The 14,754-nt window shown below is 43.0% G+C and overlaps 1 protein-coding gene across 7 annotated transcripts in view; it reads left to right on the forward strand.

The window, feature by feature from the left end:
- Positions 1-206: 206 nt before the first annotated feature.
- Positions 207-14,754, forward strand: part of SMG7 (SMG7 nonsense mediated mRNA decay factor) — a 92,623-nt gene continuing 78,075 nt past the window's right edge. For 6 of the 7 annotated variants that reach the window (XM_040360323.1, XM_040360324.1, XM_040360326.1 and 3 more), the window contains exon 1: positions 207-379. In XM_040360323.1, the coding sequence (XP_040216257.1) occupies positions 351-379 (29 nt within the window). In that variant the 5' untranslated portion in view covers positions 207-350. The remainder of the gene's footprint in view (positions 380-14,754) is intronic. The other variant, XM_040360329.1, reaches the window with a different exon arrangement.

Raw genomic sequence — 14,754 nt, forward strand, 5'->3', positions numbered from 1 at the left:
CTTCCTCTCTACCTTGCCGCCTACCCTGTCCTGACGTCACGCTCTTGGCCGAGCGATCTACGCAAGCGCGCTCAGGTAGGAAGGCGTGGCTACAGAGTGCGCTTGCTAAGCTTCAGCCGGAGGGATATAGCGGACGCACAGGCCGGAAGTACCGTTCGCAGAGCTATTTCCGGAGGGGAAAGCGTTCAGTGGGACTCTCCGGGGGGTTGGTTGTCAGGGGGACGGGGGGGTTGCAGGCCCGGGGCCCCAAGCTCACAGGCGGTGGGGGCCCGGAGAAGATGGCCGAGTCACGAGCGCCGAGAAATTGAAGCCGCGCGGATATAGACGGACTGAGAGAGCCCCGGAGGAGGATGAGCCTGCTGTGTGCGCAGTATCTCCGGTGAGGGCACTCTGTCAGCTGTCACATTGTAGAGTCAGGAGAGCCGGGGCTGTACCGGGGGGAGGAGGAGGAGGCCGGGGACCATCATGGTCCTGATGTGTGCTCTACAGAGTCCTCCCCACATACAGAGACTATACCCATCCAATATACAGAGACTATACCCAATGCACACCGAGAATCCAATATACAGAGACTATACCCAATATACACTGAGCATCCAATATACAGAGACTATACCCAATACACACCGAGCATCCAATATACAGAGACTATACCCAATATACAGAGACTATACCCAATACACACCGAGCATCCAATATACAGAGACTATACCCAATATACACCGAGCATCCAATATACAGAGACTATACCCAATATACACCGAGCATCCAATATACAGAGACTATACCCAATACACACTGAGCATCCAATATACAGAGACTATACCCAATACACACCGAGCATCCAATATACAGAGACTATACCCAATACACACCGAGCATCCAATATACAGAGACTATACCCAATACACACCGAGCATCCAATATACAGAGACTATACCCAATATACAGAGACTATACCCAATACACACCGAGCATCCAATATACAGAGACTATACCCAATACACACCGAGCATCCAATATACAGAGACTATACCCAATACACACCGAGCATCCAATATACAGAGACTATACCCAATACACACCGAGCATCCAATATACAGAGACTATACCCAATACACACCGAGCATCCAATATACAGAGACTATACCCAATACACACCGAGCATCCAATATACAGAGACTATACCCAATACACACCGAGCATCCAATATACAGAGACTATACCCAATATACAGAGACTATACCCAATACACACCGAGCATCCAATATACAGAGACTATACCCAATACACACTGAGCATCCAATATACAGAGACTATACCCAATACACACCGAGCATCCAATATACAGAGACTATACCCAATACACACCGAGCATCCAATATACAGAGACTATACCCAATACACACCGAGCATCCAATATACAGAGACTATACCCAATACACACCGAGCATCCAATATACAGAGACTATACCCAATACACACCGAGCATCCAATATACAGAGACTATACCCAATACACACTGAGCATCCAATATACAGAGACTATACCCAATACACACCGAGCATCCAATATACAGAGACTATACCCAATACACACTGAGCATCCAATATACAGAGACTATACCCTATACACACTGAGCATCCAATATACAGAGACTATACCCAATACACACCGAGCATCCAATATACAGAGACTATACCCAATATACACTGAGCATCCAATATACAGAGACTATACCCAATACACACCGAGCATCCAATATACAGAGACTATACCCAATACACACCGAGCATCCAATATACACCGAGCATCCAATATACAGAGACTATACCCAATATACAGAGACTATACCCAATATACACTGAGCATCCAATATACAGAGACTATACCCAATATACACCGAGCATCCAATATACAGAGACTATACCCAATACACACCGAGCATCCAATATACAGAGACTATACCCAATACACACTGAGCATCCAATATACAGAGACTATACCCAATATACAGAGACTATACCCAATACACACCGAGCATCCAATATACAGAGACTATACCCAATATACACTGAGCATCCAATATACAGAGACTATACCCAATATACACCGAGCATCCAATATACAGAGACTATACCCAATATACACTGAGCATCCAATATACAGAGACTATACCCAATACACACCGAGCATCCAATATACAGAGACTATACCCAATATACACCGAGCATCCAATATACAGAGACTATACCCAATATACACCGAGCATCCAATATACAGAGACTATACCCAATATACACCGAGCATCCAATATACAGAGACTATACCCAATATACACAGAGCATCCAATATACAGAGACTATACCCAATATACACAGAGCATCCAATATACAGAGACTATACCCAATATACACTGAGCATCCAATATACAGAGACTATACCCAATATACACCGAGCATCCAATATACAGACTATACCCAATACACACTGAGCATCCAATATACAGAGACTGTACCCAATACACACTGAGCATCCAATATACAGAGACTGTACCCAATATACACCGAGCATCCAATATACAGAGACTATACCCATCCAATATACAGAGACTATACCCAATACACACCGAGCATCCAATATACAGAGACTATACCCAATACACACCGAGCATCCAATATACAGAGACTATACCCTATACACACTGAGCATCCAATATACAGAGACTATACCCAATATACACCGAGCATCCAATATACAGAGACTATATCCAATATACACTGAGCATCCAATATACAGAGACTATACCCAATACACACCGAGCATCCAATATACAGAGACTATACCCAATATACACTGAGCATCCAATATACAGAGACTATACCCAATATACACCGAGCATCCAATATACAGAGACTATACCCAATATACACCGAGCATCCAATATACAGACTATACCCAATACACACTGAGCATCCAATATACAGAGACTGTACCCAATACACACTGAGCATCCAATATACAGAGACTGTACCCAATATACACCGAGCATCCAATATACAGAGACTATACCCAATATACACCGAGCATCCAATATATAGAGACTATACCCAATATACACCGAGCATCCAATATACAGAATATATACTGAGCACCCAATATACAGAGTATATACTTACCCTTCATCATACAGAACACATTGGGCTTCCAATATACAGAATGTATACTGACCATGCATTATACAGCATTTACCCTGGGCACCCAATATACAGAGGAACTAACACTGAGCACCCAATATACAGAACATATACTGAGCACCCAATATACACTGGGCACCCAATACACAGAATATGTACTGAGCACCCAATGTACAGAATATATGCTGAGCACCCAATGTACAGACTATATGCTGAGCACCCAATGTACAGACTATATGCTGAGCACCCAATGTACAGACTATATGCTGAGCACCCAATGTACAGACTATATGCTGAGCACCCAATGTACAGACTATATGCTGAGCACCCAATGTACAGACTATATGCTGAGCACCCAATGTACAGACTATATGCTGAGCACCCAATGTACAGACTATATGCTGAGCACCCAATGTACAGACTATATGCTGAGCACCCAATGTACAGACTATATGCTGAGCACCCAATGTACAGACTATATACTGGGCACCCGATATACAGAGGATATACACTGGGCACCCAATATACAGAATGCACTGGGCACCCACTATACAGAGCACCCAATATACAGAATGCACTAAGCGCTCAATATACAGAATATACACCGAGCACCCAATAAACAGAGGAAGTACACTGAGCTCTCCGATATACAGAATACACTGTGCACCTAATATACAGAATATACACTGAACGCCCAATATACAGAATACACGCTGAGCACCCAATAGAGAGAATATATTAAAAGGAATCTGTGCCTTGCTTTACTATAATCACAAACGCATTAAACCAGTGTATATAAAACTAAATTGCCAATTACATATCCAAAAGCAGTGTTCTATATCGTGCTCCCTTTTTATACCATTAAATCGCATAAACTGAAGTGGAAAACATAGTCCATTAAAAGTTGTATAACTCCTTAAGCGGTTCCTGAATACTTCCACCAAATGGTGTTCAAAGCAAATCCGTGACTTGTGCTCCCACCTGATATATGACTGTACGTCCAAGTATGGTCAGTTAAGGACTTGCATCCCTCTCAGAGGGCAAAACCATCACTTTTACATATTGGTTCGAGATGCTATCACCATCCTTGATGTAGTGGTGTTTGAACCTTGGCGATTAATTGGCTTGAGAGCAGATATCGTGACATCCACGTACAAGGGTTTATATCAATACAGAGAATATAAACTGAGCATCCAACATACAGAGAATATACACTGAGCATCCAACAAGACAATGTACACTGAGCATCCAACGTACAGAGGATATACACTGAGCATCCAACGTACAGAGGATATACACTGAGCATCCAACGTACAGAGGATATACACTGAGCATCCAACGTACAGAGGATGTACACTGAGCGAGCAGTATACAGTTGTGCTCATAAGTTTACATACCCTGGCAGAATTTATGATTTATTGGCCATTTTTCAGAGAATATGAATAATGCACAAACGTTTCTTTCACTCATAGTTAGTGTTTGGCTGAAGCCATTTATTATCACACAACTGTGTTTACTCTTTTTAAATCATGACGACAACAGAAACTACCGAAATGATCCTGATCACAAGTTTACATACCCCAGTTCTTAATGCAGTGTATTGCCCCCTTTAACATCAATGACAACTTAAAGTCTTTTGTGGTATTTGTGGATGAGGCTCTTTATCGTCTCAGATGGTAAAGCTGCCCATTCCTCTTGGCAAAAAGCCTCCAGTTCCTGTAAATTCTTGGGCTGTCTTGCATGAACTGCATGTTTTGAGATCTCCCCAGAGTGTCTCAATGATATTGAGGTCAGTAGATTGAGATGGCCACTCCAGAATCTTCACTTTATTCTGCTGTAGCCAATGACAGGTCGACTGGGCCTTGTGTTTTGGATCATTGTCATGTTGGAATGTCCAAGTAGGTCCCATGCGCAGCTTCCTGGCTGATGAATGCAAATATTCCTCCAGTATTTTTTGATAACATACTGCATTCATCTTGCCATCAATTTTTACCAAATTTCCTGTGCCTTTTGTAGCTCACGCATCCCAAAAACTCAGCAAATCCACCTTCGTGTTTACCAGTAGGAATGGTGTACCTTTCATCATAGGCCTTGTTGACTCCTCTCCAAATTAAGCGTTTATGGTTGTAACCAAAAGCTCAGTTTTGGGCTCATAACTCCAAATGACTTTGTGCCAGAAGGTTTGAGGCTTGTCTCTATGCTGTTTGGCATATTGTAAGTGGGATACTTTGTGGCATTTGCATAGTAATGGCTTTCTTCTGGCAACTCGACCATGCAGCCAATCTTTCTTCAAGTGCTCCCTTATTGTGCATCTTGAAACGGCCACACCACATGTTTTCAGAGAGTCTTGTATTTCAGCTGAAGTTGTGGGTTTTTCTTTGCATCCCAAACAATTTTCCTGGCAGTTGCGGCTGAAATTTTAGTTGGTCTACCTGACCATGGTTTGGTTTCAATAGAGCCCCTCATTTACCACTTCTTGATTAGAGTTTGAACACTGCTGATTTGGCATTTCTAATTCCTTGGATATCTTTTTATATCCCTTTTTCCTGTTTTATACAGTTCAACTACCTTTTCCCGCAGATCCTTTGACAATTCTTGTGCTTTCTCAATGACTCTGAATCCAGAAATGTCAGCGCAGTACTGGATGAAAGACGCAAGGGTCTGTCAAGAGTACAGAAACTCATTGACCTTTATATTTATATATATATATATATATATATATATATATATATATATATATATATATATATATACACATACTACAAGCAAACAGATCACAGGTAAGGATGGTTACCTTTTTAATAGCCATTCAAACTCCTTTTTGTCAACTTGTGCGCATGTTATCAGGCCAAAATCACCAGGGTATGTAAACTTTTGATCAGGGTCAGTTCGGTAGTTTCTGTTGTCGTTTTATAATTTAAAAAAGGAAAAAAAAACAGTTGATTGATAAATGGCTTTAGCCAAACACCAACCATTAGTGAAAAAAGTTTTTGTGTTATCATTGCTGTTCTCTGAAAAATGACCAAGAAATCATAAATTCTGCCAGGGTATGTAAACTTTTAAGCACAACTGTAAACTGATCACCCAGTATACAGCATATACACTAAGCGCCCATCATACAGAGAATATATGATGTGTGACCAATCCACAATATATACACTGAATGCCCAACACACATAATATACAGAGCCCAGTACAACGGTGCACGTTACACCATGATCACCCAATGCAGAGAACACTGACCCCCCACAGTTACTGGTATTTGAGAGAACCTCCTGAATCACAGGATCATTATACATTGTGTGTTCAGTAATACATTATAGGGCAGGCACACATGGGTAAAGGTACATGCCCCCCTCCTAGATCCTAGTATATTGCTTAAACATTGTTAGTCTATAGTATATTGCCTCTTATACAAGGGCTCTTTCAAACCAATATTGCAAATAGGTGTTTTGGTTATATTTTGTACTGCTTCCTGACCGTCTATAAACGGCACACAGAATTGTTAAGTAGTGGATCGAAGTTTACACACCCCAGCCTTAGAGCCTTTCACACCGGGTCACGCCGAGCGCTAGCGGTAATGCACTGCTTGTTTTAGCAGTGCTTTTCAGCCACTAGCGGGAAGCTTTTAACCCCCGCTAGCGGCCAAAGAAAGGGTTGAATGCGCCCGAAAAGCGGTGCTGCTGAATCGTTTTTTCAGGCGCTGCGGGCAGGGGCGATGGAGGAGCGATGTATACACTGCTCCAAAACCGCCCCAAAGATGCTGCTTGCAGGACTTTTTCTAACGTCCTGCAAGCGCACCGCTCCAGTGTGAAAGCACTCAGACTCTCACACTGGGGCTGCAGGGGAGGCGTTTTTCAGGCGCTTTACAGACGCTAGCCAAAAAGCGCCTGAAAAACACCCCAGTGTGAAAGGGGTCCAAGTGTTGCCTCATGTAGCAAGGCAAAAGTAATGCTGCCTAAGGAGTCTGGGCTCATTTAGACCCCTTTCACACTAAGGTGGTTTTAAGGCATTTTAGTGGTAGATATAGCCTCTAAATTTTGCCTGAAAACCGCCTCCCATTCATTTCAGTGTTTTTTTTTTTGTTTTTTTTTTCACACTAGGGCGGTGCGCTTGCGAGACGTTGGGAAAAGTCCTGCAAGCAGCATCTTTGGGGTGGTTTGGTAGCGCTTCCAAAAACGCTCTGGCCATTGAAATGAATGGGCAGTGCTTTGAAAAGCGATACAATACAGGTCTCTTTAACCCCTTTTTTGGTGTTAAAGGCGACCTGCTAGCATCCGAAAAGCGTAAATTTAAACAGCGTTAAAGCACCACTTAAATGAGCTGCGCTAATGCGGCTGCGACCCCAGTGTGAAAGGGGGCTTCTACTTGTGGTGCTCTCCTGAAGGGCGATCTGTGTTTAGATTGCTCTTCAGAAAGCATTTGACAGATGATCTGTTTTAACCCCATACTGTGGGGCGATTTGTAGTGCAGCGCCGATAACTTTGAATCGGTTGTACTTGGCAGCCGGCAGTGCCTGCCAAATGTGACAAGGAGTATAATACCTGCCGCAAAATAAAACCTCACGGCTATGCCTTGTTTACATACCCAGCTGCTGAGCTTCCAGTTAAAGATAACAGTTGAGGGGTGGTTAAAAACGTGGCTCAACTGTAGGCTTTTACTTCCCCGAATGGTTATTTTGGCCTGGTGTTTGTGTCCAAAAGCTGATTTAATACTATAGGTGTGCTGATGTGCGCTAAAGGCTGGTTTGAAATTCAACGCTTGTGTGACAAAGCCCCTGTGGTATGCCTCACACCTATCACTGGTATATAGCACAACTCCCTGATTTATGTTATACGGCCCAACCATCAGTAATATACAGTGTGTGTTCAGTGATAATTTATCATATGGAAAGCATGCCCCATTACAGGTGCATCACCTCAACGATCACAATGTGCTTGTCGTCCATTATTATATTGTACCGCACCTCCCACTTCATAGTATGCAGCGCCACTATAACTACAGTGCATCCGGAAAGTATTCGCATCTCTTCACTTTTTCCACATTTCGTTATGTTACAGCCTTATTCCAAAATGGATTATATTTATTATTTTCCCTCCAAATTCTACAAACAATACCCCACAATAACAATGTGAAAGAAGTTTGTTTGAAATCTTTGCAAATGTTTTAAAAATAAAAAAGGAAAACAAATCGCATGTACATAAATATTCACAGCCTTTGCTCAATACTTTGTTGAAACCCTTTTGGCACCAATTTAGGCTCCATTCACATCTATGCGACAAAACGCCGGACGCTTGTGCCGCTAGAGGGGAAAATTCCCATTGCTGTCTATGGAGATGGTTCACATCTCATAGACGCCGAACGCCTGTAGCCTGAAAAAAAGTCCCGGACCCTTTTTTTCAGGCGGCATTGGCGTTCGCCCATTGACAGCAATGGGAAGAATCTAAAAAAAAACAAAAACACTCGCGGCAAAATACGCCGTACGCCGCTGTCGCATAGATGTGAATGCAGCCTTAGAGCCTTAAGTCTTTTTGAGTATGATGCTACAAGCTTAGCACACCTATTTTTGGGTAGTTTTTTTTCCCATTTTTTCTTTCAGGATCTCTCAAGCTTCATCAGGTTGGTTGGGAGCGTTGGTGCACAGCCATTTTCAGATCTCTGTCTGCAGAGCATTCAATTTTGGAGGATGAGTGGAAACGGATGCACCCAAGCTAATTTTTTTGTGTTTTTTAAAGTGGGAGTTCACCCGAAAAACAATTTTTAACATTAGATTGATGCTCATTTTGTGAAGGGGAATCGGGTGATTTTTTTAAAATCGAAGCAGTACTTACCGTTTTAGAGAGAGATCTTCTCTGCCGCTTCCGGGTATGGGCTGCGGGACTGGGCGTTCCTATTTGATTGACAGGCTTCCGACGGTCGCATACATCGCGTCACGAGTAGCCGAACGTCGGTGCGGCTCTATACGGCGCCTGCGCACCGACGTTCGGCTACTTTCGGAAAATCATGACGCGATGTATGCGACCGTCGGAAGCCTGTCAATCAAATAGGAACGCCCAGTCCCGCAGCCCATACCCGGAAGCGGCGGAGAAGATCGCTCTCTAAAACGGTAAGTACTGCTTCGATTTAAAAAAAAACACCCGATTCCCCTTGACAAAATGAGCCTCAATCTAATGTTAAAAATTGAGTTTTTGGGTGAACCTCCACTTTAAATACATTTGCAAAGATTTCAAACTTCTTTCATGTTATTATGGGGTATTATTGTTTGTATAATAATGAATTTAATCCATTTTGGAATAAGACTGTAACATAAAAAAAATTGGAAAAAGTGAAGCGCTGTGAATACCTTCCGGATGCACTGTATATAGTCTGTTCGGTTGTATAATGCGTGATCTACTAAGCACCAACCTTCATGGCTATGTTGCCTCCTATTTTGTAGTGTGCTGCTCAACTTGCATCGTCAGTAACACACTTCCTATCTTAAGCCTCGTACACACAATCGGATTTTCTGCGGACATAGCGTAGGACTTTTGTCCGATGGGCGTTGGCCGTGAAACAAACGGCAAAGAATTGTCGTCCAACAAGCACGAAACATGTTTTTTCAGCTCTTTAGCGCCACCCTTTGGGCATTTTCTGCTAATGTTGTCTTATGGTTCGCAATGATTCTGAGCATGCGTGTTTGTACTTTGGATTTTTTTTTTCCGCCGGACTTGTGTACACACGATCGGATAATCCATGCTATTCAACATTTGTTATACGAAAATACGAAATGTAATGGAGAATAAAATGCGCATGTGCAAGAAAAGAATATTACCGGAGAGAGCCCTGGTTCACACTGGTTACGATTTGGAACGATTTGAGATGCGATTTGACATGTCAAATCGCATCTCAAATCGGTGGCAATTGTCGGCAATGGCACTGTCCTAATCAGTGCGACGCCGCATTTGCGATTTCAAAAAGTAGTTCCTGTACTACTTTTTGCGATTTCGGGCCGCGATTTACATTAAATTGCGGCCGAAATCGCGGCAAAATCGCGGCCCCGAAATCGCATTTTACCGCGAATTTGAATTCGCAGCAGTGTGAACCTAGGCAGAAACGAATATTCCGGAATATGTCGAATTTAGAAAATCAATGGTTGCATCATCGGATAACAAACAAACTTTCTGATTTTGAAAAGATCCAGGTTTTATGTATTACCTTGGGGAGATGCAGACTAGAATACTGCAATCACTGAGCAGCAAATGATATCACCTGTGATGTATTTCAGTTATCAATGTTGTTCTGTAGTGTTCATTCTTCTAACCCGTAGGGGCAAGTTTATAAAGTTGTGTTTGTCTTTTATTGACCATTTGCAGGTGGTGAATCAATCACTGTCATTTAAAACACTGGCACTAGGAAGATTCATCTGCTGTAAGGCTCCATTCACACTTTCAAATGGGGCAGCTTGCGATTGTCCACAGGACACTCAGTGGGGATCTCTGCAACTAGGTGCAGATGGGAAACCTCATTCAGAGAAATGCGAGCCTGACAGCAGAGACAGACTGCATGCAGGGCCGATCATCTGCAGGTAATCTCCACATGGTTGCATGTGAACCCCCACAGATAGCTGCAGGCATGGCCAGCCCGGCATTGCTTTGAATGGGGCTTCCTGTCTGCACCTGTTTTGCAGGGATCCCTGCAGGTAGTTGCAAATGGCTCCATTCATATTTTAAGTGCGAATGGGGCCCAATTGTTGTATGCCAGATTCATTGCTTGATAAATATACTTCCTAGTATTTGTTGGTATGGCCACTTGTCCTGGGGGGGTCTTGGCATTTTTCATTGGAGCATTTAACCTTCAGCTCCACTTTAGAGCTCCTTTTGCACATCCACGCTCAGGTTGTACTCCAGAGGGCATTTTGGCCAGTATGGAGACCTAAAGTGATTGTAAAGTCGTTGTTTTAACCACTAGCCGACCAGCCGCCGCCGCAGTTATACGGCGGCAGGTCGGCTCAGCTGCACGAGATCACGTAATATTACGTCATCTCGCATTTCAGCCAATAGGGGCATTCGCGTGCTGCCCGCACGCCCCTGGTGCCGACGCGCGTGATCACCGCCGGGCACCCGCGATCGCTCGTTACAGAGCGAGGACCGGGAGGTGTGTGTGTGTGTGTGTGTGTGTGTGTGTGTGTGTGTGTGTGTGTGTGTGTGTGTGTGTGTGTGTGTGTGTGTGTGTGTGTGTGTGTGTGTGTGTGTGTGTGTGTGTGTGTGTGTGTGTGTGTGTGTGTGTGTGTGTGTGTGTGTGTGTGTGTGTGTGTGTGTGTGTGTGTGTGTAAACACCCAGCTCCCGGTCCTGTCAGGGGGAGAAGTGACGGATCGTCTGTTCATACAATGTATGAACCGCGATCAGTCATTTCCCCTAGTCAGTCAGTCCCACCCCCCCCCTTCAGTTAGAACACACCCAGGGAACATAATTAACCCCTTCCTCGCCCCCTAGTGTTAACCCCTTCCCTGCCAGTGGCATTTTTATAGCACTGATCGCTATAAAAATGCCAATTGTCCCAAAAATGTGTCAAAAGTGTCCGATGTGTCTGCCATTAGGTTGCAGTACCGATAAAAATCACTGGTCGCCGCCATTACTAGTAAAAAAAAAAAAAAAAAATATTAATAAAAATGCCATAAAACGATCCCCTGTTTTGTAGACGCTATAACTTTTGCGCAAACCAATCAACGCTTATTTTTCGTGAAAAAAAAAAATGTAGAAGAATACGTATCGGCCTAAACTGAGGGATTTTTATATATTTTTGGGGATGTTTATTACAGCAAAAACTAAAAAATATTAATATTTTTTTCAAAATTGTCGCTCTATATTTGTTTATAGCGCAAAAAATAAAAACCGCAGAGGTGATCAAATACCACCAAAAGAAAGCTCTATTTGTGGGAAAAAAAGGACACCAATTTTGTTTGTGCGGTCGTACGACGTGGCTCCCAATTGTCCGTTAACCACTTCCAGACCTGCGCACGACAATGTACGTCCTATTTTTAAAGATTGATATCTCGGTAACGGCAGCAGCTGCTGCCACAACCGAGGTATCAATTTTTAGTGTGCGCGGTCTGGAATCCGATAATGGCGGTCTCCGCGGCGGATTCACCGCGAGATCGCCGTTATCGGTGGCGGGAGAGGGGCTCTCCCGCGCCCTCCGCCGCTTACCGGAGCCGTCGGTAGCGGCGGAGGCGATCGGGTGCTGTCGGCTGGTGAGCGGGGACGAGACTGAAGGAAAAATCTCCTTCGCCCGTCCCCATAGCTCGGCTGGGCGGAAGTGACGTCAAAACGTCAGTCCCGCCCAGCCTCTTAAAGAGACAAATTTTTTTTTTTTTGGTCATTTGAAAAAATGTCATTTTTTATTAATTTTTTTGCATTTAAGCCCAAATATGAGATCTGAGGTCTTTTTGACCCCAGATCTCATATTTCAGAGGACCTGTCATGCTTTTTTCTATTACAAGGGATGTTTACATTCCTTGTAATAGGAATAAAAGTGATCAAATTACTATTTTTTTTTTTCAGTGTAAAAAATAATAAAATAAGAAAACAAAAAAAAAATTTTTTTAAAGCGCCCCGTCCCGACGAGCTCGCGCGCAGAAGCGAACGCATACGCGAGTAGCGCCAGCATATGAAAACGGTGTTCAAATCACACAAGTGAGGTATCGCCGCGATCGTTAGAGCGAGAGCAATAATTATAGCCCTAGAGCTACTCTGTAGCTCAAATGCAATCTCTAGAATTTTTTAAACATCGCCTATCGAGATTTTTAAGGGTAAAAGTTTGACGCCATGCCACGAGCGGGCGCAATTTTTAAGTGTGACATGTTGGGCATCATTTTACTCGGCGTAACATTATCTTTCACAATATATAAAAAAATTGGGCCAAATTTATTGTTTTATTTTTTTTAATTCAAAAAAGTGAATTTTTTCCAAAAAAAGTGCGCTTGTAAGACCGCTGCGCAAATACGGTGTGACAAAAAGTATTGGAATGACCACTATTTTATTCTCCAGGGTGTTAGAAAAAAAATATATATAATGTTTGGGGGTTTTAAGTAATTTTCTAGCAGAAAAAACTGTTTTAGTCTTGCAAACACCGAATCTGAAAAACACCTAAGGTCTGGAAGTGGTTAAAGCGACGCAGTGCCGAATCGCAAAAGGGGGGCCGGTCATTGACCAGCAATATGGTTCGGGGCTGAAGTGGTTAAAAAAAAACACAAACAAGTTTATACTTCCTCTGTTGCAGTGGATTTGCACAGCGCAGCCTGGATCCTCATCTTCTCGGGTCCCTTTTTGCTTCTCCTGGCCCCTCCCTCCTATAGAGTGCCCCCACAGTCATCAGCTTGCTATGGGGGGGACCTGGAGCAGACCATTCAGACACGGACCCCCGACTCGGTCCCGCCTTTTTTTTTATCTCCACTGATTGGCTGACTGACACCGTGGGAGCCAATGGTGCCGCTGCTGTGTCTCAGCCAATCAGGAGGAGTGTTCCAGATGGCTTGGACATTTGTGGAGATCGCTGAAGAGAGATGGGGCTCAGGTAGGTAATTAGGTGGTGCTGGGGAGGTTGCTGCACACATAAGTTTTTTTTTTTTTTTTTTTTTTTTTTTAATCTTAATGCATAGACTGCATTAAGGTTAAAGACAGAAGGTGTTTTTTTTTTTTTTTTTTTTTTTTTTTAAATCTTAATGCATAGACTGCATTAAGGTTAAAGACAGAAGGTGTTTTTTTTTTTTTTAGTACTCCTTTTAGTTCTGAGCAATGTCCGCGTGCTCGAGAGCCTGTGTGTGTACACACACACACGCACAAATCCCTGTGCTGTCAGAGGAGACAGATTGTGTGTTTCTACAAAGTAGAAACGGCGATCTGTCATCTCTCCTAGTTGGTCCCATCCCCACACAATTGGAGCACAGTGAGGGAACACACAGTTGACCCCTTGATCGCTTCCTAGTGTTAACCCCTTCCCTGTCAGGTACATTTATACAGTAATCTGTGCATTTTTATAACACCAATCGCTCTATAAATGTCAATGGTCCCAAAAATGTGTCAAAAGTGTTCGATTTAATGTCAGTCGTGATAAAAATTGCAGATCGCTGTCATTGGTAATAAAAAAAAATTATAATAAAAATGCCATAAATATATCCCCTATTTTGTAGATGCAATACCTTTTTTGTACAAACCAATCAATATATGCTTATTGCGATATTTTTGGTAAAAAAAAAAGTAGAATTGGCCTAAACTAAGAGACTCTTTATTTTTATTTTTTTGGGGGGAGAGGGGGGATGTATATTCTAGCAAAAAGTGAAAAAATATTGCTTTTTATTTTAATTTTTTTTTTTTTTTTTTTTTAGTTTATAGCGTAAAAAATAAAAACCACAGAGGAGATCAAATGCCACCAAAGGAAAGCCCTATTTGTGGGGGGGGGGGGAGATGTAAATTCTGTTTGGGTACAATGTCGCAGGTACAGTTGTCGGTTAAAGCGACGCAGTGCGGAATCGCAAAAAAGGTCTTGGTCAGGGGGGGGGGGGGGGGGGGGGTAAAGCCT

Source organism: Rana temporaria, chromosome 7 (assembly GCF_905171775.1).
Source record: "Rana temporaria chromosome 7, aRanTem1.1, whole genome shotgun sequence".
NCBI classification, from domain to species: Eukaryota; Metazoa; Chordata; class Amphibia; order Anura; family Ranidae; genus Rana; species Rana temporaria.